The 26,713-nt window shown below is 44.9% G+C and overlaps 1 protein-coding gene across 1 annotated transcript in view; it reads right to left on the reverse strand.

The window, feature by feature from the left end:
* Positions 1–14,021: 14,021 nt before the first annotated feature.
* Positions 14,022–26,713, reverse strand: part of XPNPEP1 (X-prolyl aminopeptidase 1) — a 30,855-nt gene continuing 18,163 nt past the window's right edge. The window contains exons 11-21 of the mRNA XM_083866518.1: positions 25,026–25,115; positions 23,676–23,726; positions 22,514–22,572; positions 21,751–21,828; positions 21,167–21,238; positions 19,496–19,556; positions 18,574–18,643; positions 17,293–17,466; positions 16,369–16,445; positions 15,587–15,685; positions 14,022–14,568 (exon numbers count right to left, since the gene is read on the reverse strand). Of these exons, the coding sequence (XP_083722644.1) occupies positions 14,440–14,568; positions 15,587–15,685; positions 16,369–16,445; positions 17,293–17,466; positions 18,574–18,643; positions 19,496–19,556; positions 21,167–21,238; positions 21,751–21,828; positions 22,514–22,572; positions 23,676–23,726; positions 25,026–25,115 (960 nt within the window). The 3' untranslated portion in view covers positions 14,022–14,439. The remainder of the gene's footprint in view (positions 14,569–15,586; positions 15,686–16,368; positions 16,446–17,292; positions 17,467–18,573; positions 18,644–19,495; positions 19,557–21,166; positions 21,239–21,750; positions 21,829–22,513; positions 22,573–23,675; positions 23,727–25,025; positions 25,116–26,713) is intronic.

A 26,713-nucleotide genomic window follows, 5' to 3' on the forward strand; every position in this document is an offset into this window, starting at 1 on the left:
ACAGATGAATACAGATGACTCAAGCAGCCAGGGCAGGGACCTGTCCTTCCACTTCAGCTGGGTATAAAGCTTCAGGCTTCAGGTCTGTCTGCTTGCATTTGGCATCTCCTAGGCACACCTACAACACTGCAGCTGGTAATTATGAAAGAAAGGAAATCCTTCACAAAAAGAAAGATTGACAAAGCAAAAAAAGTGTTTGGCTTCCTGAAAAGATCTTGATCAAAGCACTTAAAATTCTTCCCCCTCCAACTGGCAGTTTCTGAAGGACAGTGGAAAGACAAGAACTTTCTGAAGCATTTTCAGAAGCAGAATTCACAGAGGTACCCAGGGAGCTCTTGGAGAAGCCTGAGCACACGGCCCTCAGGCTGCACACAAACTCCTCTCCAAAGGGCCATTCTCAGAGAGAGCTGAAGCTGGGGAGTTTGTGTTCTCCTTCAAAACCAGAGCTGCACTCCCTCTAAGAAAAACTGTCCTCTGCAAGTGCATAATTCATATTTTAGCCTTGATGGGGTGAAAAGAAGTCCTGACTTCACTAAAGGTTTCAAATCAACCCCATTATCTGTTACATTAATAATTGCAGCTTTTAGCATAGTGAAGCCCAACAGTTTCTTAGGATGCAGCAGATGCCCTTTGATTGCTCTGCTTTTTTTCCTATTGCTAATTTAGGATAATGGTTGGACTCGAAGATCTTAGAGATCATTTCCAGCTTTTATGATTCTATGGTTCTATTTATTACTTCCAGGACACTGAAGGGACAGTTCTTCCCTTTTTTTGAGGGAGAGGATGGAGATGGATATGACACTCACTGAGGCACCAGCATAGCAGAGGCAGATGTTGTTCTCCAGTCAAAGAGACCTGCACCTTGCATCCACCTGAGCCCATAATCACTCCCTACCTGAGTCTTGGGGCCCACAAAGTCATTAATAACTCTTACAGAACAAGCTTGGCAGCAACAGGCCTTAGTTTTATCAAGACTACACTACCTTCATAATTTCAAACACTTTGTCAACAAAAACTGCTGAAAAAACCGGCAGGTGACCGGGAAAACTTGATTATTCGCTGTTTCCTTTCTGCCTCATCTGTTTTTCCTCCGTGCACAGGTTTTTCCCACATTTGCTCGCTCTGGCAGGGCACGGGTGGCATCCTCGGCCGGCAGCTCCCCATGGCCGGTCCGAGGGGTCCCTCTGCCGATGGGAAGCGGCCGCGGCGGCCGGAGCGGAGCGGGGGATGCTCCTGAGCCTTCCCTGCCCGGGGCTGCCCGGCCTGCCCGGGATGTGCTGGGTGACACCGGGGCAGCCCCGGGTACCCGCACACAGCCCGGGATGCTCTGGGTGACACCGGGACAGCCCCGGGTACCCCGCACACAGCCCGGGATGTGCTGGGTGACTCCGGTCCAGCCCAGCAACACTGGACTCAGTTTTCTACTCTTGTAGCTGTTTTCAGTACTCAAAGGGCATTGAGGTGCTGGAGTGTGTGCAGAGAAGGACACTGAAGCTGGTGAAGGATCTAGAGCACACATCAAATGAGGAGCGGCTGGAGGAGCTGGGGGTGCTCAGCATGGAGAAAAGGAGACTCAGGGGAGGAGGGCGTAGCTAGAGGAAGGTCAGCCTCCTCTCCCAGGTAACACGAGACAGGATGAAACCGCCTCAGGTTGCAGCAGGCAAAATTTAGGTTGGCTATTAGGAAAAAATTCTCTACCGAAAGTGTGCTCAGGCATTGGAATAGGAGCCCAGGGAAGTGGAGGAGTCATCATTCCTGGAGGTGTTTAAAAGAAGTGTAAAAGTGTAGATGTGGTGATTAGGGTTGTGGTTTGGTGGTGGTCTTGGCAGTGATGGGTAAACGGTTGGACTCAATGATCTTAGAGGTTTTCCCCAACCTAAAGAGTTTTATGATTCTGTGATTTTAAGATGGGGTTTTCATCCGTGGCTGTGTGGGATCTGATCCCATGGTGGGGCACAGCCCACTGGGGCAGGCAGCAAAGTACCAAGACACTGCAGAACTCCCCAGGTCCATAGGATTACTTCCTCCTACAGTAGTGCAGGTGGCAGTGTGGCCCCACAGTGTCCTTTCCTCTCCCCCAGAGCAGGGAGGGGATCAGCAGGTCACAACCCAGACACAACACAAGGCACTGCCTGCACTCAAGTTTTCCAGCTGCCAAATAATCTGAACTTTCATGAATAGAAAACACCATTCCTCCCCAGCCTGAGGGAAATGAATCTATAACTCCTCCCCTCAACAGGGACACAAACATAAATCCCAAATTCCCACCCAGGAAGAAAAGGCAGAATGGGGAAAGGATGAATGACCTTAGTGCAGTGGGCAGAGGATGGACCAACAGCAATTTTCCTGAGTTCAGCAGCTCATACCCAACAAATTCTCTTCAAATACTTTTCTCACAAATCATCTACAGCACATTCCCACTGATGTAGTCCAAAATAATGAAATCTTATTTAGAACACTATTTACATTCTAAGTGCCCCAAATCACTGTATTGAGGATATAGATGATTCACCATCTCTAATGACCTCTCAAACCTGGGTGAAGGAGGTCAGAACCAAGGAGGTTTTTCTGAACCCCCCTGGGCTTAGTGAAGACCATACTAATTCCACTAAGTGGGAAATAATTTGATGCTGGTCCTAGTCCTTCTTTCACATTCATTTAGCCAGGTGCAAAGCTGTCAATAGCAGTGGCAATACACTGCTTTAACACAGGTATAATTTAGCAGAGGGTCATGTCTGCTTTTTTCCCTGAAGAGCCTTTAGAAAAAGCAATCTGTCAGACCTTCCTATTCAGGTCATTCCCAAGTCGTGTTCTGCAATACAGTTCATAGAGAACAATGTAGAGCGTTTTCACTTTAAAGCGTGATTATAAAAGAATACTTGGTAGCCAGCAGGAAATTTTGAGGGGTGAAAGGAGTCCTTCCAACTCCTCTGGGGGTCTGACATTACCTACTCCTCAGATAAGTAAGTTATTAAGTTTCTTCATTCACATCCTTTAGTGGGAAGCAGAACTAAGTGCAAATCCAAGTCCCAAGTATTTCAGATTTCATTCCTGGTTTGCCATACTAGCTTTTTCCAGCTCTCATAACAAGTATTTACCACCTGAGTAGCTCAGCTTTAATGGACAAATAAAAGTCCTCATGTTTGCTGAATACAGATGTTTGCAGCTGCACCTTTTCTGGGGGCAGTGTGCCAGCTTTCTGCCAGTCCTATAAGGCAGCAGTAAGGTGCTCTATAAACCAAGGAGGATGGCAGCTAAGAAAACTCTCTTAGAGGCTAAGAGAGGCATCTCTTCTACAGACCACACAAACGGAGCTGCTGTCTGTGTTCCAGCAGTGACATGCTCCAGAAAGGTCCCATCTTAATGTCCCTGATGGTGGCAATGACCCCTCATTCTCACTGACACCTGGACTATCTAAGAGATCACTCTTGGCCCCTCATGTGGGACTGGGTACTTTGCCCCACGACAGCTCTTTTCAGTATGTTCACAGCTAATGGGCAGAACTGGCCTTGTGACCAAGTCTGCTGCAGAGCACAGACATCTCTGCACACAAGCAGTTTCCTTTGCAAAGGCACTTACACATCCCTAAGCCATTTTTAGCCTAGCAGAGAGGAGGTACAGGTGCCATCCTGAGAATGCTTTGCTCTCCTTATTACTTATCAGCAGAAGGTATTACTTTAGTCTTACAGTGCACTCGTGCTTAGTGCTTCCTCTTCCTGGAAAAAAAGCACTAAGAGGAAACTTTATACTGCCATTTATTCCTATTTTACTTTCTTCTCACCAAAACTGCTCCCAGTCCAGGTTATAATGATAGTCTTATTCTCCAGCAAGGCAATCCTCATACCCTCAGAGATGCACTTCCCTCCACAATTCTCACAGTTAGTAATGAAACTCCACTTTCTTGGCATCCTTAACCACCAAGCACTTTGGAGAGGTGCCTGTGCCTTGCTAAAGGGAGCTGACAAACTCACTGCCTCTGATTCTGATGGACTCAAATTAGTCTACAGGTTCAGCCCCAAGTAGCTCCATCTGCAATGGACTCAAGCTCTTTGCCTGATTTGCAAAGGGCAAAAGCATTCAATAAGTTCCTTGCAAGAAGATTTGAAGATCCAAATGTGAAATCAGTATTATGGATTGATACCAGGTTTTACAAAACAATGTTCTAATTGCCTGTTGTCCCTTCTCCCAGTCTGGGAAAGAAAAATAGGTTTGTTTCACAAGCAGTACCATGCCAAAGAAGAAGCAGTGAGGACTTGGCAGTTCAGAAGCTGTCTGTCAGCTTTGGTGCTACCAAGAAAATTTGAGGCATTTCAAGACATTCTGCAAGTTCAGCACATTGCAGTATATTGCACCAAGAAGCCATAAGCTCTTTTCTGCAGCCAACCCTGAGACAAGGATCCATTTGATCCATATCCCTTTGAGGTCCACCAGAACTTTCCCATTAGTTTGGATGAGGTTTGATTTGCACCCAGAGACTATTTCCTGAAGAGTCACCTAGCTTTTGATGAGGTCCAGCATGTAAGGATGTGAGGTATTTGCTCCTGCTTTGCAGATTTAAGATGTGTCTGTTATATAAATAACAGGGACATCCATGCCTGTAATTTTTAACTGCCAGGAGTAGGAGGACAGGGCTGAAAGGGAGGAGAGCAGTGGCTGGATGCATCTCTCCACCCAAATGGCAGACAGTGCTCATCATCCCCTGGCGCTGCCAACCAGCAAATGAAGTGCCTAATTTTGGCACCTAGGTAAAGGTCAAACTTTCCAAAATCATGCCCTACTGTGGCTCTTGAAGGATGATTTTCCCCCACACATGAAGGAAGAGGATACGCCCAAGGCACAATTAGGATATAGACATGTGAGGCTGAAGGCTTATGGTACCTTTATGATGACTCAATCTCCATTAACAAGTTGATGTTTTTTTCCAGAAGGGTTCAATCCTGTTTCATACTTAGGGAAAGGGCCAGGGGGTGGGAGTTCACAGTACTGAACTTCAGGCTTCCCTGAGAAACCCCTCTCTTCTTCCCCTGATAGGAAGCAAGGGCAGGCAAGGTCTCCCACTTCTCTAGCACAGGTGGATAAATTAGTGTCCAGATGCCTAAAGGTGCAATTATCACAGATTTCATGAGCTTTGGGACTTAAAAGTGTTAAATTTGACTCTGCCTAATTTTGGTAGACTGTGTGTGTGCAGGGATATACTCATCCTGTCCAGAAAAAACAAAGCCAAGAGCACATCAGGACAACCCAGCCTTAGCACACCCATGGCAGGCAAAATTAGTGGGTGGTGCACAACATTAATTCAGCTCCTTACTCATGTGCACCAGGATGCTGCCTTTAATTAAATTAGCATAAGCTATCTCTTTGACATTCTGATTTAATATTATAGACTCAAGGTTTTATCCCAGCAAATGCATAAAAAGTGAATGCATCCCAGGGTCATTTTTTTCATGTTTCTCTCTACATTCACTGTTTTTGTTTTCTTAATGACCCAGTTTGTCTTTGCCAGCTGGAATGTGTGTGTTGCAGACCAAGCCAAGGTTTGATCCTCAGAAGTGGAAGGCAGATCACTACAGTGGTTTCTTTATTGCAGCCAGGGTGGAGGGGGTCCCCAATAGGATGGAGGAGACTTATGGCTTTGTCACCTTCCCAGAAGTCATCCTGAGCCTGAGGAACAAGCAGTAACTGAGACCAGTTTGTGCTGGGCTTGAATCTACTGCTGCCCCATTCACCACGGCAGAGCTCACGTAGGTCCCTTGACCACTCTCCAGGAAATTATGAGGGCTATGGAAAGACTCCTCTCCTTGGGCTGTTTCCTCTCTTTTAGGAGCACTTTGGCACTGTCATGTCCTATGAAAATGTCACAGACAGCTGAGAGTCATGTTCAATATGCAATGTACACAGCAGGGCTAGGTCACTCTGCCTTCCTCCTACAAGGAGATCCCCTGCACTCTATTTGGGAAGGATTCACATCAGGCCTCTTGTGCATGAATTCTCTGGACCACAGTGTCCCACCTGATGCCCAGCTCACTGCCCAGCACCCTCCTGGATGGGTTTCTTCCCCCCAGGTGCCAACCCAAACCCCATCCTGCATGCCCCCTTGGTATCAGCACTTTTTCTTCAGAGTGTGTTCTCTCTCCCTGTGTGCAGGAGGTTTGCCCTGGGGTGGTGAACCCAGGAAAACCAAGGAACTGAACTCTGGCTTTGCAGCAGGTGATCTGTTGCTTCACAGCCTTCACATTTGCATGTTACTGAATTAATCACTTTAAATTAACGCTTGCTGGTCTTCTCATCTCAATAAACGTACTGAATGCAAAACACTGTCATCCTTACAGGGACTATTTCTAGCTCTACAGCAGATTAAAACTAAATTAGCTGATGTTTCAAAACTGGCAATACCATGTATCTGCTGTGCAATTTGTAATGCTGGCAGACTGTTATTAATGGTGGGATGGCTTGTATTAAAAATTCTATGTTTATGAAATGCACTTTTAAGTGCTTGGCTGTAGCAGCAGAACACACCCTTGCTTTGTTCTTTAAAGGTAAAGGAAACCTGCTCTACTCAGGATCATTACCAGGTATGTTGTGACTCTGCTGCTTATCTGGTGCCACTGCATGTCTTCTCTTGATTCAGCAGCTGAAATTTTTCTGAATTTTTACAGGTTTTCCACCCCACGTTGGGAACTCTTCTCTCCTGCTGCAGGTTGAACTGTGTCCCTCATGTTTCACCCTACAAAGAATATCTGAGCTCTCATCAAGTGATGTCCCTCTGCACACAGAAAACTGGATAAATGGAGCTGGAACATCTTCTCGACAGCCTCCTCTGTCCTAGTATTTGTACTTTTCTCCTACAGAAAAGCCTCCTACTTTATCAGGAGCTTTCACATTTATCCAGATCTTGCATGACAGCCTGTGATCACACACATTGTGTGATTAATTTCATATCTTCAGGCTCAAGGAAAAGATGGACGTCCCAACAATTCTTAAGATGGCTTGCACAGCTCAGGAGGAAGAACAGAGGCAGGAGAGGATGACTGAGCCATGCCCTGGAGCTCATCTTCCATCCCAGAGCAGGAGTGGCAGGACATAGCAGGCCACATTGATACAACTGAGAATGATCCTGGACAAGGCTGTTCCCTGGGGACAAGACCACATTTGCACAGTGCCAACACCCTTTCCTAGAGTGTTGAATTCACATTATCTCCACTTTTTGTTAAATGAGACAGACGGGCCCTGTGCCATCCTCCCCGAGACAGCAGCAGAGAGCTCAGGGTGCTCAGCTGGAGATTAAAGCTGGATCCACGCAATTTTACAGCTATGCCTGGTAGGATTCAAGGTTTATTTTCACTGACAGCTGACACTTAAAAGCAACATTAATTTATGGTTGTCAGCTTTTCCTGCCAGTTGCCATTCCTGCTCTCCACCCTGGTGTCAGGGCCCACAGTGCCCCCTCTTTAATGCTGGCACCTCCCTGGTGCTCAGCTGGGGCTGCTTGCAGAATCCAGAGCTGATAAGTAATTATAGCCATGGCTGCAGGAGCAGGAGAGAGCATGCAGAAAAGCTGCCTCTACTGATATTCACAAAGAAAAATTGAGTTCCACTGAGCCTCCTTGTAGCTATGCAGAACCTTTAATATAAAACAGGTTTGCAACTTTTGGTGGAAAGATCCTATGAGCAAAGGTGAGGGAGCTGGATATCTCTCCATCAGGCTGCTCACGTTACCACAATGCTTTCAGAGGAGTTTTTGTAGGAGATGTTGTCTTTCAGCCTGGCTCCATAAGGGGCTACTTATAATAATAGCCACAATAGCCACAGTCTCACCTGTTGCTGCCTGCCCAGGAAGAGGTCTGTGTTGCTGAGTGTCTGCTTATTGTGGGGCAAACACGAGTTCACCCCTCATGGTGGTATGGAAACACATAATTTTGCTCCTGTGGTAATAATGAAGCCAGCGCACTTTCCTTTAAAGGGTGCACTTGCGAAGAAGGGTTATTTTGGAAGCAATGGCCCAGACACCTGCCTCCTGTGACCTCCACTCTGCAGCAGAAGCAAGGCAAACTGCACGAGACATCTCTATCCCATCCCCTGCACTGTGAGGTGTGCAGGCACCCACGGCCTCCAGCAAGGGAAATGCACAAGCACCAATGCCCAGGGTTATTTGTGTTGCCAAGCAGAATCATTTGGCCTTACTCCCCTGTGTGAAACCCAAAGACAGTAACAGCACCTGCTGCCTCTGCCCCTTTGAAAGGATGGGGAGCCCTTTCAAACTGCCTTGCCATAATCTGGGCAAAGGTTAGACAAAACACGTGCTGCCATAGCTCAGCTCTGGGCAGCAGAGGTGGGATGCAGTTTGCTCACAGTGCTGGCCGCTCACAGACCCCACAGCAGCTCTCAGCATCAGCAGGGATGCCCAAACAGCTGCTGGCCACAAGCACAGTGCAGCCAGCTGCTCATCTGGTAAACTGCACCTTGTGCAAACACAAGGTCGTAGCCCCGACAGGATGAACCCACACCTAGGTGTCTCAGCTCTTACTCCTCTTTCTCAGAAGCAGTGCAATCACTCCAGCAGTTTTTCAGCAAAATGTTTTACTTCAGGGGATTTTTTAATGCTTTTGTGTTTCTTATCTGAAAAGTTCAAATTCTTCAAAATTCAGCCCGCACAGGAGTTTAGGGCCAGGTTTCATCAGGTTTATGTCAAAAAATATTTTAACACTGTTTCAGAAAATGTCAGACAACCTTGTTCCAACAAATTCTAAATGGAAAACCTCTAAATAATATTTTTTCTATTGCTTTGAAAACTAATCTAATCTTTTCAGTTTAGTTAGAATAGCCAGTATTTACAAAACATCTTTATAATAATAAAAATTAAAATATTTGATGAATGTGACTCTTTCAGCTCAATAAATTTTCCATGTTGTTTTGTAAGCAAAATTTTTAATGATCTTATCATCTCATCCCTGAGCATAATAGACCTACAAAATATTTTCAAAAGGCAGAAAAAACCAAAGATTTTCTGTTTGTCCCTTGTTTTGACCAACTCTGAAATTGCCGCAGTGTTGAGTTCCCATAGGCACTCAGTCTCCTGGAGGGAGAAAGGGAATAATAATTTCACGGTTGGCTTTACTTAATGAAATAAAAATATTCTTGCCTAAATATTGCACAAATAAGGCAGAATTCTTCCCAGACCCTGCCCTGATCAGGCTGCACTCAGAAACATGTCATCTGATTATCCTCATTTGAGCAAACTGACTGTCAGGCTTTGTGCCCCAGCAGGAAGATGGGCTGTTAACGAGTCAGGTATTTACAGCACAGATGTCAACAATTTGGAGTATTTAATCACAGCACACTTCAATTTGTCCTCAGCTCAGACAAACGAGCTGCCTGTGCCAAGGGTCATGGGTGTGTATGGAACGGGTCTGGGTCTATCTAATATCATTACATATATCCTTGGCTTTGTACAAAAAAAGAAATAATCTCTAACCAACAAGTGCTGGATTAGCCCATCCCCAGCCAAGGCCATCTCCTGAATATGTACTGAGGCTGAGCTCTGTGTAGGCTTAAAAAGGCCTGGGGTGGGGATGAGGAAGATTTGCTTTTTCTGTCTAATGACATGGCATACAGTTTGCTTGCAAAAGGCCTCTCAGATATGAAATTTCACAAATATTATGAAACGGTCTTTTCTGAGTGCCCAGAGACAGTGCACAAGCTAATGCTGTAGCACTGAGATGATAAAAGCACACCCTGAAGGAATGAATAATTGAAGCCCAGCCCTAAATATTAATAGAATACAAGGAGAAGAGGACACATTCCTCAACTTTGCACTTACCGAGCTGCCTGTTTGGATTTAAAGCACAGATATTCTCACAAGCACACTAAGCTCCTTAAATCCCCTCCTGGAAGACCATGGTGCTCCAAACTAATGCTACCTTTGTCTGGAACTCCCCAGCTCATTTTGTATTCAGACCTCAAGAGGAGTGTGATAGTGTTTATTGGAAGAAGTGTTCCAGAAGCAGATGGAAGCAGAGGACAATGTCTGTTCCCACAGAGGGGAGAGCAGCATTTGTGCAGGAGAGAAGATGCACAGAGGGACAACTTGCAGTGAGTGGGGACCTCCTCCAGCTCCAGGGATGCCCAGCCAGGGAAGCTGACATGATGCTGGGGGATATCAGAGGCACGCAGCAGGCACCTTTCAGCAGGGTAATGTTCCATTTTGGGAGATGTTTACAATATGCTGGTCCCAGCCTGGTTTCTAAACAGCCCAATGCAGATTTGTGCATGGCACTCACAGGCTCTGAGTGCTGCAAGAAAGAGCTCACAGCCAAGAACACACACCCACCCACCTTCAGGCTCTGTGGGCAAAACCCTGCCCTGACACCCAGCACCAGAGTGAGCCATCCTTTGGCAGGGACATGAAAAATGGACAGAAATGGATTTTTTTAAATCCAAATGCCATCTGAGCATGGAGGTTGCTGTGCATGTGGTGTCTCATGGGATCAGGGCACAAGACACCTGTTCTTCAGCAGCCCATGGCAGTGGCCAGCCCTGATGAACCAATTCCCCTGCAACCTTCACAAGCCCTCAGGCCAGTAAAAGACAGGCAATTTAAATTAAAATTTAAAAGAACATATTTCTCTCTGTCTGTTGACATGTCTTCAGCTGATGTCTGCTGGCACTAAAACAGCCTTAAGTAACTTCTGGCTGTAAATCAGAGCCATTTTAGGCATCAGAGCAGCCACACTGACCACCTCACACAAGACTGGAGGGGAAATTCCCATCCCTGTGGCTTAAATCAGGGGGAAACTCCTGAGAGGTGGTGTGACACAGTGATGTGACAGCCAGAGAACAGGCAGGATAACTTGGGACAGCCAGGGAACTGGCAGGGTAACTTGGCACACCCAGATGTCCAGGTTGGATGTGCCAAACCACACCGCTCACTGTCAGTGTGGAAGCTGCCCAAGGCTGCCAGCCCCCTCCTCCTCCTGCAGCTACTCAGAAGAGCCCCAAGAAACAGGAGGGGGTTTATGGGGTCAGACAGCATTACAGGCCTGCTTCTCTACCATATGAATCCCCATCAGACAGGCATCACTCTGCTGCCGTGTGGAAGCAAACACATCCAGGGGCATCTGCCACTTCCCAAATTTAGAACATTTTTTAACAAGATGGAAGCAACAAAATAAACAACACTTGATCTGTAAGCTCCCAGCTCTTGACAGTGTCCCCAGAGGTGGTGGAAAACTGAGGAGATAGCTCCTTGCTTTAATTGGTACATTAAAATTCTTCCAGGCCACTACACAACTGTTAATAGGCAACTTAATTAAGCACTAACACAGTTCATATTTCTACCCTCCAGAGGCTTTTGTTTAATTTTTTTTTTCTTATTACATCCAAAGCCATGGGGAGTTTTGTCCTAATCATGTAAAACAAGCTGAGGGCAGTGACACCATGCAAGTTATTTAACTCCTGATCTCCAGACACCATTGCCAGATGTCCAGGCCTGCAGTTTTTCCTTCAGAAACAAGCCAGAGGTCTCCAGGAACAAGGTGTGAATTGCTACAAGTCAACAAAAATAAATGTCAACAATCCTTAGCACCAGCAGCCAAGTCGCCCCACTGAGTGCCAGAAGGAGATGGTGTTGGGCAGAGACAGATCCTCTGCAGGCATCAAGTGACAACAAGCAGGTGGGGGTTTTATCCATTGCCTGAATGACCAAGGAGCCTTATTCAGCATACCATGAATATCTTCCAAAATGCTCCATGCTGTCCCTTCCTCATACCACCCAAAGGAGACTCCTGAGGAGGAGAAGTGGCAAAGGAAAGAGACAGCATCTCTGGATCCCCAGGAGAGCTTTGGTATTCCCACCACCTGGCTCTCACTGTCACCTACTGGAGGAAGCACAGGAGCAAGCACCAATGCCTCACAGCACACCCCAGCCCTTCAGTGTTTCTGGGCATCTATTTCCCTGTGTGCACCCTGCACTTCAGGCTGGTTTGATGGATTTGCTGATGAGGCCCTCAGTGACCGTGTTCTCAAGTTTTCTTCTTTCTAATGCTGGGCTGGGGTAAATCAAACCTTGCTCCAACAGCTGTTGTGGGAAGTGACCAGTTTAATAGTCATGCAAACAATTGTGGGGTTTCCATTATAAGTGAGTTATGAGCCATTTAGGTTAAAGAACAACTGAATTTTACTGCTACCAAGCACACTTAAGGTAATACACAGACTGAGGAAGAAGGGGTGACTGGAGAAGCCAAGCAGTCACCTGGCCTGTGGAGGGAAGGAGCACATATTCCTGGTGATGAATGAATATTAATCCCTCTGCTCAAGGAGAAATGGTTTATTTGCCTCAAAAGCCTTGTACACCAACAGGCACAGTGCCAATGTGTGCATCATGATTTGTGATGGAACCATGAAGCTGAGGTGGCATTTCCTTCACTGGCAAATAAGATCTGTCTCCTGCTGTAACATTTTTAGTCCAAGAGAACAAAGAATTCTAGAGCCCCTAAACACAGCAATAGTGTGGTTGGAGATTTCTAGCACAAATATTAACAAACAGCCATACTAGCTTTAAGCTACAGGGAGAAAAGTGTCCCTGGCTTGTGTGTTTCTGTTTGGTAGAAATCCTCATCCGCCTTCCTGCGGGAAACACCTGCCCTTACATTTGAAGGGAGACCTTTCCGGGTGGGTCTTTGCCAGGAGATCCGGGATGCTGAATCATCTTGGGAGCAGCGGGGTGAGCAGTGCAGTGTCCCCGCAGGCCTGCAGCGAGCAGCAGAGTCTGCCCGAGCTCCCAGCCCTGCAGAGCGCCTGCCCTCCTTCAGCTCCACAGCGCCGGGCTGCCAGCGGCCCGAGCTCAGCCTCCCTGAACACACAGGGATTGTCCCGGGAAACACCCGCCTTGGCACAGCACAGCCTGTGCAGAGATCCCTCACTTGTCCTTTGATCTGTACCCACAGGGGGGACAGGCTCCTTGGTCAGAAATGTTTTGCTCGTTCTGTGTTAAGTGACTGCACATAGTGATGAGACACTTGGGAGTGCTTGAGGTGTGAGCTGGGTTTCCGCAGGTACAGCTGAGCTGAAAGCTGATGCTTCCAGTGGGTGGTGAGAAACCACTTGAATATTTAAATGCATTTACCTGGCTGCAGTGACTGGGGGCTGAAAATGACCTTTTAAAGCACTTACTACACATCTGTTTTATCACCTCCTTGGAAAAACAGCTAGGAGGCTAGGAACTTTGTTCCTCTTCCCAGTCCTTTTTCATTTGACCGCATGATACTGCTTCTGCTTTCCAGGACTTGAGAGAAATACTAATTTCATGCTATTTAACAGAAATTAGTATTTCCCTTAGAAATTCTGGGGGCAGGGGAAGTGGGAAAGAAAACTTCGTACACAAACATTTTCATTTGCTCAGCCCATTTCTTTGACATATCAGGAACTGGATTTGCTGTTACCCCATTGCTCCTTTAGTACCTGATACTGAAGGTGAGTTTTGATCAAACCCTCGCAGTGGAAGCGGCAGCGCCTGAGCAGAGCGCTCAGCCCGCACTACCCCGCTCGGCCACCAGGTGTCCCTGCGCCCTGCCCGGCCCGCCCGCGCTGACCCCGCCGCCGAGTTCGTCCTTTGTCCATTGTGGGCATATTTATTTATTTTAACTTACTAATTGCTTCGTGTCCAGGAAGAGCTGCAATTCCATGATACTGCCCACGCATCCTGCACTGCCATGGGCTATACAAGCACTCAGCAAGACATAACAATAGACAGAAGTACTGGCCCGGGCGCTCTGCACACACAAACCTCTGCTAAGTCTCAGTATCCTTCCAGGACCTGTCACAATTCAGAGCTGATTGCTCCTGCCAGCTCTCTCCATAACCTCTGCGCAGCGCCTGGCACCAGGCAGTTCTAAACATATTTGTTCCCTGTCTGAGTTAGATGCACACATAAGGGTGGAAAGATGAGGTTCCTGTCCTTCTTCAAGCTGCCAAACCCAACACATCACCGACCGCAAGAGAAGACAGATGGAACAAACAGTGGATTGGAATCTTTTATTCAGTAATCAGTCCTGCTGTGTGGGTAACATCTTAGCAACTGGAACCCAAGTATGCAAAAATACTGAGTTTTCACAGTGAAAAACCAGACAGTATAAAATATTCCAGTATTGCCTCTTAGAACCATTATTGAAATAAGACCCCTGTTTCAAAGGCAACGTGCTTATTTACTTTGTTTGTTTTCTATGCTCAACCCCTCCCCCCTAAACACTTATTCAGACAGTGACCCTCCTCAGCCCCACATTACCCGCACGTGTTGTGGGGCAAGAAACACTACATGAAATCCCTTCCTGATTTCCAAATGCTTATTGAAAAACCTCCTCCCAGTGGTGCCAAGCTCCAGGAAGACACAGGTGATGGGAACATGGAGCTGTCCTGATGTTCTGCACACCACAGACAGTGGCGCTGCTACTGAACCCTGGCCAGGGGCTCCGTCTCCCGCAGGAGCCACCAAAGAGCTTCGTGCCGGCCTTGCCTCTCCAGCTCTGCTCCAACCACTTCCCTGCACCTCCGATGGTACTCGTTCACCCAGTTACACTGCAGAAAGGGAGGGGCAGGACATTCAGCATAAACACAGAACACAGTTCCTGACCTTACAAGATATGTACAGCCAGAAACACTTGTAGGCCCTTGTGCTCTTTGGGTCTGAGCTGCAATCTTGTCCTGAAGAGACAGATCTCTGTTATATGGAAGTGACTCGTAAATTTGATGAGGGCAGGAACTGAAACAATTCGTCCTGGGTTTTCAGAGGAGCCAAGGGTCAATTCAGCTGCAAGTAAAGTCTCTGCAAATCACTGCCTCCAGCAAATCTGAATAGTTACCTTGGCACAGTTTAATAAATAGCTTTGCAAAATTGTAACTGAACAATGCACTCCTGAGGCACAAGCTGCCCTATTGATCTGAACAGGTAACTCTAGGGCAGATCTTGGTACCCTTCACAACCCTATTTAGCAAATGGAAATGCAAAACAGGGTTATCATTCCAAAAAGGAGATAAAATAAGATGTATAGCAGAAAAACAGGATGAAATATGCCATGGAGAAGGTAGTGGGAGACTTAAACAGAAAGCTTAGAGTATGAAGCTGTTCAGGAAACAAATGCTGCTGAATAGGATTTGGAGAAGTCTGCTCAGAGTTCCTATGTACTGAGCAATGGGGTGTGCCTGAATGGGACTGGTCACAAGCAGATGCAGACAAGATGGGACAGTCATCATTATAGTCCTTGAGGAGACAGCATGGTAAGACAGACACTTGCCAGAACCAAATTAAGGCAGGAGTAGGAAGAGAGATGATAGCAGCAAGTATCATATTAAGGGAACTACTAAAACAACATAATTGGTGGGATCCTCACTGTCTTCATGTAGATAGGAAGGATGTTTGAAAAGCTGGTTTAGCTTACCCCCTCACTTCAAAGTGGGTCAAGCTTAAAAATAAGTCAGAGTGCTCAAGATTGCTCTCTGGATCTATAAAAAGGAACCAAGGCCAGTGGTTCTTGCAAACAGAGCAGAATAAGCTGCTTCTAGCACAGAGAAGGCAATGCAAACCTGGTTTACTTACCTCCTTTTCTGTCAGCAAATTAACATCGATCATTTTTGTCTGGATTGGAACCAGGGTTAAGGGTTCAAAGGTCAGGCTCCCTCTGTTTTTGAAATTGTACTGCAGCAGAAAGACAAAGGGATTGTACTGTTTTAGAAATAGCCCCACCCAGATCACACTTACTCCTTGGTTATGTCATCACTGCAGAATAACCAAGGTAACATTCAGATGAGAGAGTAGCAACTTACAGTTACTTACAGTAACATTTTTTTTACAGCTCAAGCAAAGAATCTCAATATAAATGTTGTTACTTCTTTCAATGGTCCCTTTCTAAAGGTCACCATTGTACAGGACTTCAGCTTGATGACTATATGATCATTTTCAGTATAGCATTTCTAAAAGCATAACCCAGCCAAAGTGGCAACTATAATGTCAAAATCTCTCTGCAATTCTGTTTCTTCTGCCACTGAGGGCTCCCTACCAGTGAGGGAAATCCCAACTTGAGATCAACCAGTTCTACAGCAATGACTCCAAGGGGCTGAATAAGGTTGCTTCAACACACAGACAGTAAAACAACTCTCACACACACATTTCAACCCATGGAAACTCTGCAGAAGCAAAACTGTCTTCTCCCATTATCAAGGGAGACTTAGAGCCAGTGTTCATCAATAAGGGGTTTTGGATACTAGGAATCTTGAGTAAGATTTAACTGTCTGCAGCATGGTCCCACCTCAAGTTCCAGTACTTTAAGTTTTATAACCAGCAAGTCAGGGAGAAAGGTGCATCTTGAGCAGGTCATTCACCTTGGTTTCAGCAGGGATCACGAGGACGACATTTTCTATTCGGATCCCAAAGGACCCATCTTCATAATAGCCAGGCTCTGCAGAAACAGACAGTAATTAACTAAGCCACATTGCTGCACTCTGCAAGTGCTTATTCCCTATGGCCAAACTTCCCTTCTATGTCTTTAGTCCACTGAAGGCACTAAGCAATCTTGACATCAGGCAACCACAGAGGCAAACAAATTTCTGACGCTACTAAATCTGCACAGAAGCCCCGAGCAAGGTGAAAGCAGAAGTTCTCAAAGAGAGAAAAAACAAGACAGACAGCCCTCAAGCTTCAGAATCTCCTTGGAATTCAAGAGAGGGCACAGAATATTTGTGTTCAAATACCAGAAACTCTGAAAATATTTATGTCTTCATGAAAGGCAAGTGGGTAACCCCTTCCTCAAAACACTCTTTTCAAGACTGTTCCCCTGACTTCCTGAGAGGACTTTGCAGCCCTGAAGAAATGTAAGTCTCTCAGCAAACCTCAGCAGGCTGTTAATTTACTACTGGAAGAATAAGGCATGCAAAGATTTAACAGCTGCCTCAAACAGCCCATAGCAAAGACAGGATTAGCTCCTGAAAGCTTGGTGTCCACCTTGTACTGCAGCCAGTTCTTCCACAGTATGCCAGAGCCAGCTGGCCAGCAAAGCTCTCTGAGGCCAGTGCTGTAGAGAGCAGGAAGCGGTCCTGCAGTTCCCCACTGAAAAGGTGCTTCATGGAAGGTGAAAAGCTAATGTGAAGGTCTTTACCTAGAGAGCTAAAATGACAACTAAAACAGCAAGCTGAGGAGGCAGGCCCTGAGCTTTTGATCCAGCCTTTCCTTTACATCACTGTCACACTTATTCCCTCTGCATCTTAAAAAGCTTGGTCCCTCCCCAGTGACCAGAGAGTGCTAAATACCATCAGAGACAATCATGCCAGCCTCCAAGGGCTCGTCTGCAAAGGTTTTGTAGCTAATGCCGCAAGGACCCTCATGTACATTTAGGAAAGAGCCAACTCCATGTCCTGTCCCGTGCAGGTAATCCAAGCCACAGTCCCACAAGGCAGAGCGGGCAAAGGAGTCTAGAAGGTGACCTGTAGACAGACAAGGAGAAAGAGTTCAATCAAATCAGGCTCCCTCAGAGACACGGATAATCACACAGAAGATTCAAACCTGGAAAACATGAAAAAAAAAAAGCCTAAGCAAAAAAAAAACCAAAACGACCACCACCCTCTCAAAAAGCCTCATCACCCACAAAGAAAGCAAGTCATTGGATGGCTAGAAGTTACTGGGCAAATTTGGCAATTCTGACATTCAATCCCTTTCTCAGCTAAAGAGCCCTTCTCTCTTCCATTACAGAGGTCTTAAAGAGATGGTTGTAACAGAAACATTGCACTGCTGCTTGTTCTACTGACATTTTCAGGAAAGAATCTAATGGTTAAAAGTCCCGGACAGAATTCAGTACCTGTCTTAAAAGGAGCTGCATTTACTGAACTCAAAATAGGAGGCCTGCCAAATTGTATTTGGTGGACTAATCAGCCAGGCTTCTTGCCTGGAAGGCCACTCATTTCAGTTTCAACCAGAGAGCACAGAATTTCTGTTGCCTGCATGTGAACACCAAGCCCACATATCCAAGTTCAGATACCCTTCAATTTCAGTTTGGGTTTCTCATAGCACTGTGCAGTTGCTTTTAACTTGCCTACCCAAGAATGCAAACTGAAGAAGTCTCCAAAAACCTGGTGTGACCAGTGAGAAAATAACTGTTGGAAGTTCACCAGAGGTGGATGATATGTCACAACTTCTCCTCCACAAAGGAAGAACAGTTCCTTTGTGTGTCATTTTCCCACTGATACAAGAGATTCCACAGTAATTGGAAGAGACTTAGCCAGTTCTTATGAAGCTGGAAAGCGACCTCTCGCTTTGATAGGGCTATCAGTAAAGAATAAAGGCAACCTCCAAGCACATGTTAGAGTGTCACTATCGCCCTAGAGCACTTCCAACATCCTTCAGACTGCCCTCCTCAGAATTTTCAGCACTGGTTGATGCTGAGAGAGAAGGCATCAGTAATCCAGAATCCAAACTGTTGTGATGGAAACAGATAGTTACATCAACATCTGCCTAATCTGCCTAGACCTGTCAATCATGTTTTCAGACCACTTAATGGTTCTTCAGAGATCAAAACAACCAACTCACCAACCCACCTTTGGTTCCATTTGGGAAAATGGCTGCACTCACAGCTATGTGTCCCTTCAGGACATATGTGAAGCATTCCTGTCAAAGAAATGTGTGTCATAGGTAAAGAGGGAAAGGAAAAGCTTTGTATTCCCCAAGGAGGGAAGGAAAGGGTGCATCCTGTAGCAAATTGTGGAGGATATGGAAAAACCTGGTCATGTTTTCCTGTGGCTGGTAATGCCAAAGCAAACCATGAGCAGAAGGAGTTTAAATCACTCTGAAGATCTCTCTCCAGTAATTACAGAGAGACCATCACAAACTCAGACTGCAGGTTTAGCAGCAGCGCTCACCTGATCTACATGACTGATTTTCATTGTGGCTGTATTTTTATTTCCTGGGCATACCCTACAGTGTCATTTTGTCACTAAGTGAACTATAAGAATGAAATTAGTTTTAGTTAAAACTAATAAAAAGTTAAAGAAGCAATTTAAAATAAACAAAATTACATTGTTAAATTTCCAACACAGACCTTTTCAGGTAAGTCTGAGACTGATTTTTTATATCATACACTAGGCACAATCTGACTGGAGCCTTGCAGCAGACCCTGAGCTTTGCACTATATTAGACCTCCCTGGCTCCCTTATTGGACAAACCTATAATGTTTATCTTCAGTCTGCTGATTTTCTTATTTCTTAGAGGAAACGTCATTTTGCAGATGAGAGCTGTGCATTTTAAGATAGAAAGGTGTCATTTCTCTAAAACACTTTATATTTTGGAAGTCTGAAGTATGTCTCCTTTTCAGTCCCTATCCAAATGCTGCCACATACTGGCAAATAAATGGTAGGTAACTTGCCAGAGAACTTTGACTGAATAGCAGTAGGGCACATTACTAATTTAAGTACCTCAAACAATAAGGGTGAGATCACAAACTGCACTGTGATCCCAACTTACCTTTTCATAGGCTGATGGTGTGCCAAAATGCATTGTCCTGGTCACATCTGTTGTACCATCTCTTCAGAGCCAAACAAAGATGCAGGAACCAAAGGGATGGAGGAAAAACAAAGATCAACGTGAGAATGCACAGAAAATCCAGTCACAGTGCAGCAAACCAACCAACCTCATAAATGGATAAAGTCATCTGCTCTGTGCTACACAAGACTGATGATGTAACTGCTCTTAATCTCAGAAATTCCTGAACACAATGCCCCAGATGTAACAATAATGATTCATAATTCAAACTGTTATCTTTCAACCATAAGCATCCCAAAGCTCTTCCCAAATTAGAATCTAAACAGCTCATAAAAATGATGCTAATTTGAGGTTTAGCAACTGGTACCTGTCCATTGAGAACAGGCCAAATTTAGCCTATTTGTATGGCAGTCGATTCTTTAACAGCTTTAAAACACACACTTTTGCAAAAATGACAGCTACCAGCTCAGAAAAGGGAAGAGTAAGGGGGGGATAGCATCCCTTTCATCCTCAGGATGCCTTGTGCTAAGATTTCTATAAATCAGCCTGCATGTGGATAGGGGTTAATCCAATACGTCAGAAACTGGCTCTAAGTTCCTTCTGCAAACAGCATTTTGAGCTTGCTGTCAAAAACACAATGGTTCTTGAAATAATGAGTTGCCTTTGAAACACTCACTCCTGTCCCTGTGCTCTTCCCCAGCACACACAGGCCGTGGTCACAAAGAACTCACGGTTTAACTTCTCAGCAGGGACAAGCAAAGCATCCCTGTCACAATGCTGTGGTAAGTGCCATTGATGTCCAGCTTACATTGTATCCAAAGGGCTGCTTTTCATAGTGGCACTAAGGAAATCGTTAATTAGGCCATCAGAGGGGAGGAAAAAAGATCTCCTTGTAAAAATCTTATCAAAGGATGTCTGTATGGTTCTTTTTCAAAGCTCTTCCTGACTGACATAACAAAAAGGCATAGCTCTAAAGACAAAGCTCATCTCAAAAGAGCAGCCAGGCTTGTCTTGTGTCTTCCTGAACAAGCCACTTCTCATCTATTTACACTGGTTAAAAACATCCCTTCTTTCATTTTCCATGGAGTCAAGAGTTCCACAGTAAAGGAACTGAGGCCACTGAATGGCACTGTCAAAACAGCATTGAGGGAGTTTTCAGACATGACGTCTTTCCAAAAACACACCCAAGACCCACGTGGCTACTGGGATGAGGAACTCTGACTCTGAGTCTCTCTGAAAAGGCAGAGAGCACCACAAGGTAGTGCTGTCCTGCTTCTTCATTCCACCTTGTTCTGACCTCAATATCAGTCAAATCTGCCCACAGGGCAGACCCTGGCAGGATAGGTGCCTCACCCAGCTGTGCAGGCTGCTGAGCAGGCAGCCCAAGGCTAAGCCAGGACAGTCAGCCCTGCTCCCTGTTCTGCAACTTTATATCAAAACCTATATCAAAGCTATACCAGTCCCATCACACTGGGGATGGATGGGACTCACTTGGAAACTACCTTGACATCTTGTCTCTGACCCCAGCAAGGCCTGTCAGCAGCCCTGATCTGCTGTGGACTCAAAACTTGCTTGCCAAGGGAAATGTGAATTGACCCTGCAGGGGTCATGGGGAAAAGAACAATGGCAGTTCAGCACCATTCACCCACTCACTTGTACTGTGCTCCTGAGTCCAGGAGGTAGATCTCGTTCACTGACAGCGTTCTGTTGGTCTCAGGAACTGGCCTGTTCAGATAAACACAAAGGGTTTTGTTCCACTGTTTTAAGGTCTCCAGCCCATGTCTGCAGTCCAGAAACCATATTAAGTGCAAGCTTGGATGTGTCAACTCTGATTTCTTGTGACAGTGATGGAAATCCCACACAAGCTGAGCCAGGGATCATACCAAGGAGAGGATTTGTATACAGCAAATAGCACTACAGTACAGAGCTTTGCTGCTTCCAGCAAAACCCACAACATCTGTTTCTTGGATGTATTTCAGAAGAGTTGTGCACTTCAGATTCATCCTTCCCAGACTTCCAGCCCCAAAATAGCCCTTTTCTATGGCCCTGAGCAGATCAGCATCATAATACATGCATGCTGCCAGCAAGGAAAGATCTTTACTTAGTACATGTGGAGGAAAGAAAGATAGCAAGCAACATCTCCCTGGAGTACTCTGTTGTGACTCCATGAAGAGGTGAGACAGCTCATTCCAACTATGTTTGCTGAAGGATGAAAGGAGAAGCTGTGTTTCTCTTACTTGTAGTGAATGATGGCTCCGTTTGGACCTGTGCTTGATATGGTAGCAAAACTCAATTCAACAAAGTCTTTCTGCTGACTGAAAGAAAAGATTTTGATCAGTACAGCACAAGTGAGAGGAGCACACCAAGTACCTAGGGCACCTGGAGTGTCCCATCCCCAATTTCACATCACCTCAGCCTTCCCCTTGGCCTTGAAAGCCACCTAGACAAGCAAATTTGGGTAGAAGAAATGTACAATTTGAAGCCCTCTTCTCCAAACCACATGGAAACCTGTTTTCCAGATCTACTCTTTCCTTAAAGAAGAAAATTCACTACCCAAATCACCCAGGAAGAGATGAGCTGAACCATTTCTACTTTGTTATTTATTTACTCAAAGGCATTTTAGAGGTCCTGTTGATGTATACATGGGAGTAACTCTCAAAACAAACAGTATTCCTTCTCTATCAGAAGAGGAAGAAATCTAACTTTTACATACATTGCTCTGTGGTAAGGATCTTTTGTATTTAAGTGTCCTAACTTGCAGAACTCCTCATTGCTATCTCAAAAGGAAACTGGACAGGATCCAGTGGGCTGGGACTTGTATCTCCCAAGAGACCCAATTCTTCCCAATTCTTTCAAGTTTTCAAAGTAATCCATTAGTAAAGATTTGTCCTCAGGTAAAATATATCTGCCAAGTGAGATACATTTCTAAAGAATAAAATGAAAACAACGGATAAAAAAATGTCATCCAGAAAACCTCCTCAGAATAGATTTACTTTTTACCTGCGGAACTCCTCTGCTTTGTCTGCAGCAACTATTTCTGTTACTGTTCCCTTTGGAACCTAGTGGACAAGGACATGGGTTGGATTAGTGCAGCAACAAGCAAAGAAAACGCTATATCCTTAAACACTGTGTCTTGTCTGTGCCTTATGAAACCCTGGAAGTGGCTTCTCTCCAGGTTTTCTGTCCTCATCCCTCAGTAATGACAAACACAAACCCAGCAATACTGTGCAGGGCATTTGAGAAGAAGGAAGTGGAAATGGTCACAGCAAGATCACTGAACCATGACTAGGGAGCTTTGTTAGTGCAGCACTAACTTCACTGAGATGTACAGAGGCAACATCTCTTCACAGTCAGGTGACATTAAGCTTAAATAGTTCTCTTTAACAGCCCATGCTGTTAGAAAATTTAATGCTTTTAAATCAGGAATAAAAGTAGTTGCAGAAAAAACAAAGTGTGTTAAATTTTACTCTAGGCATTTGATAAATTCAAACCTATGACACAACTTCCCCTGGACTGGGAAACAGGCAAAGCAGGGCAAGAGCTAGGTTTCATAATGCCTGAGGCTGGCTTCTTGAGGTACTCAGACATGTAAAAAGGCACCTTCTGGAAGTCATCAAGCCTTCTTCATGAATAAAGTTAATAGACTCAGACATGCAGTGGCATGGCTTAGTAAGTTGCTGTGTAACACTTGTCACTCTGCACATCCACTGTGTAGTTCTAATGCAGTGAATACACAAGTCATTTGTTTTTATCCCATTTTCACTGCATCTCCCATTCATAAATGCCAAATTTGTTCATACTGGCTGATTATCATGAGAATAATTCCAAATCATTGTATGAAGCTGAATATTATTTCATTATTTACACTACCAAACCAAGACAAGATAACATTAACACTACACTAAGCCTGCTGAGGTAATTTCTCACATGTTCAAGCTTTGGTCTGTATAAAATGAAAGGGAGAATGTTTTCAAAAAAATCAATTCAGCCTTGGATAAAAGCATGTTTGAAATCCTTGGAAAAAAAACCCAAACCACCAGATAAACTCCCAACTGTTTCCCCACTTTTAGTAAAGGCACTATAAAGACTAACAAAAAGTTTATGCCAATGAAGAATTTTACATAGCAATAGAACCTCCATGTTAAAAACAATTATACAATACCTCCTTCTCCAGCCAGTTAAAGAGCTCACACAGGGCAACAGCATCTTTAATCTGTGTTAAAATAGGCACAAGAAAAGGGAATTGAGAAGGAGAAAGATTTATCAAGCCTCAGTATAAACAGGTTTTGATGCAAAAGAATCCAACCTGTAAGTTTCAGAAACATAAACTAAGAGATGATCCAAGGGGTATTTTCAAGTTTTGTACCGTGTAATTAATGGAAACACTGGAAATGTATCTGGAGAGTTAAATCAATGTTAATAATTACTGCTGAGACATACCTTACAGTGGGAAGTCTGGCTTTACCCCACACATCACTTTCAAGGCTATTTTGCTTTAACAGCCAAGATCTTGCATCTCAGATCACAGAAGACAACCACACGACACATCTGGTGATGTGACAGGGGAACATGTCCTTTGGGCACATGGCCACCACACAGTCTCTGTCACACAGCTTCTGACTCTCTTGCCTTATGGCCCCCTTTTGTGCTCCTTTTTTTTTCTACATGCCTGCAGCATGTAAGGGCAAGAAGCAAGAGATGTGTACAAGAACAAGGCACAATTTTGTTCTCAGGTGGCAGGTGATAAAGTGTCTCTCCTCAGTAAACTCTTTTTACTTCCCCTTAACTAACAGGGACAGAAAAGCATTGAAATAGAAAGTACCAGTTCCCAAGAAACTGCAGAAAATATGGGACAAGCCCAAAACTGTCAGCTCTGCTTCAACTAGCCCATTTCTCTTATTGTGAAAACTGCTGCTGGAAAACTAACAGGAAATAAATAAGATAAAAGTTCAGCTCTGCTATGAACCTGTTTCACAGGCAGTTCTTTGTTTGAAATTATGAAGCTTCCTGGGAAATCAGTTTCATTTCCAGTGTCATGATGAGGAGACTAAAGGAGTGCTTTGAGGACATTGGCTGCTTCTGAACATCTTGGCCTGTGCTTTGCACCATGTGTCGAAGAATTTTTCTGTGCTCTTTAGGCTGTGTTTATTCAAGTGATAACAATATGAAAGCTCCACTGACAAAGACAACAGTACCAGCAAAGGGGAAAGAACATCCCTTTAAGGGCCCACACTGCAAATAACATTTCTCAAGTCTACACAGTCTTCCCACAGAGCAAGGCTGTTTCCTCACACTATTTCAAATGTTGCTCTTCAAGGGAATGCAAAACACGCAAGAAGCCTGCTTCAAGAGCAGTAGATGTCTGACAGAAAACCTTTTTTTATCCTGCTATCCAAATTCTTATTTGCTTTTTATCCAAAACATTAAAACTGAAAAGAAAATGTTATTCCTTCCCCTAAAGGTAAAGCAAACCTGTTGCCATGTGCAGGGAGACATTCAAGGCTTCACTTACATGTGCTCTTCTCATGCCTTCTGTTTCCGCTGCGTTCTTCACAGCCTTTGCAATGCAGATGGGGGTATATGGGGTGAGGTATCGGTAAGCCTGCAGCAGAAGGACAGGGATTACTTGTGGATTAGTCAGACTACATAATCCTACAGATTTAATAACTCAGCCTGGCCACAATTTGTACATTGGCAGCCTCTCTCAACCTTCAGCAATGTGAGATGCTGGTTGCCAACTGTCAGCTAAGTGCACTGGGGAGTAGAGAGGAGAAACAGTCCCTGCCTGAAGGAAGAACAGCCATAGAGAAAGCCAAAGAACTAAACAACAGCTTCTCATGAAGCACAGTGAAGACCAGGATATTCTAAATACCATATATCTGTATCCATGTCTCAGCCACAGATTCCTGTTGCTGATGGACACTGAAGGCCCAGAGGTCAATGACAAACACTAACCCCCGATGCTATGGTAGAACTTAGGCTATGGAAACAGACCTAAAACTCACCTTGAGTTGTTACCTGACAGTCACCCTCAAGTAGCAGGGAGCAAAGGGCACCCAGCCCAGGTACCAAGCACTGAGCATCACCACTGTTAATGATCAGCAGCTCTGACAAACACATCAAGGCCCGAGGAAACATGAAAGGCCTTTGCAAAGCTCAGCTTTACACACTGCCAGTTCTGAAAGGAGCTTATGTTGCTGGTTTGAGATAAAGCTTTCCTGTGCTTGGATGGGGTGACCCTGCATTAAGAACTAGTAACTGATCCCTTGCTAGTGCACACTTCCTCAAACATCAGCTGTCCTTAGATTAGCAGGAATGCTTGGCTGGTTTCAGCACACCTTCAGAAATTCACTAGCTGAGATGACTTGCCCAAATCTCACCACACTTGGCATTTGAAGAAGGAAGAAGAACCAAGTCTTTTTCCCAGTTCTCTGCTCTGCTCATTATAGATCAGGAGATGGGATGGACATCTACAGAAGCACAGCCCAAGCAACATGTTGTTTCCTACTTTAAATGCATCAGCGTACAAATAAATATCACTCAAATTCAAGGAAAGGCCCAGCAGACTCTCTGCAAAGACCAAATTCATATAAATCCTACAGGCTTACAGTTTCCAAATTCTTAAAAACAACAAAACAATCACACTACATAATGCAGAAACTAAATTACAGAAGAAGTCACAAGAAAGTCAGAAAAGTCCTTTTATCAGTCAGGATAAATAGTCAGATTCTTAGGCTGTCTTTCCTTTTATAAATACTGGTAAGTAGCATTAATCTTCTGTGAAAAGTATATTTACATGCAGCTGTAAACAAATCTATAAAGGGTTTGCAGATCTGTGTTTAATAATGGAATGGATTTTTGCCAGTGTCAATATTTGGCTCTGATGGAGAGAGACATTAGATGGACTTCCAGCACTGGTGCTCTTCACACCAGCTGAGCAACTGGCCTGGAGTGCTTTGAAGTGGTGGAGAGCCAGGGAGGAACTAGAAAAACTCTGGCTCTTTCAGTGACTCTCTAAGTGGCTTTTAATCAAGACATTTCAGTCCTCCTTGTCTGGTTTCTATTGCACAGAGCTCCTCAAGGCAGGGACTCTCCCCATTGCACACAGAGGACATGCAGCACTGTAATGACTCGATATCGGCCTAACTTCCAGTGCTCACAGGGTAAATAATGTCACTCCAACTCATTATATCCCTTTCT

Source organism: Zosterops lateralis, assembly GCF_965231275.1.
Source record: "Zosterops lateralis genome assembly, chromosome: 8".
NCBI lineage: Eukaryota > Metazoa > Chordata > Aves > Passeriformes > Zosteropidae > Zosterops > Zosterops lateralis.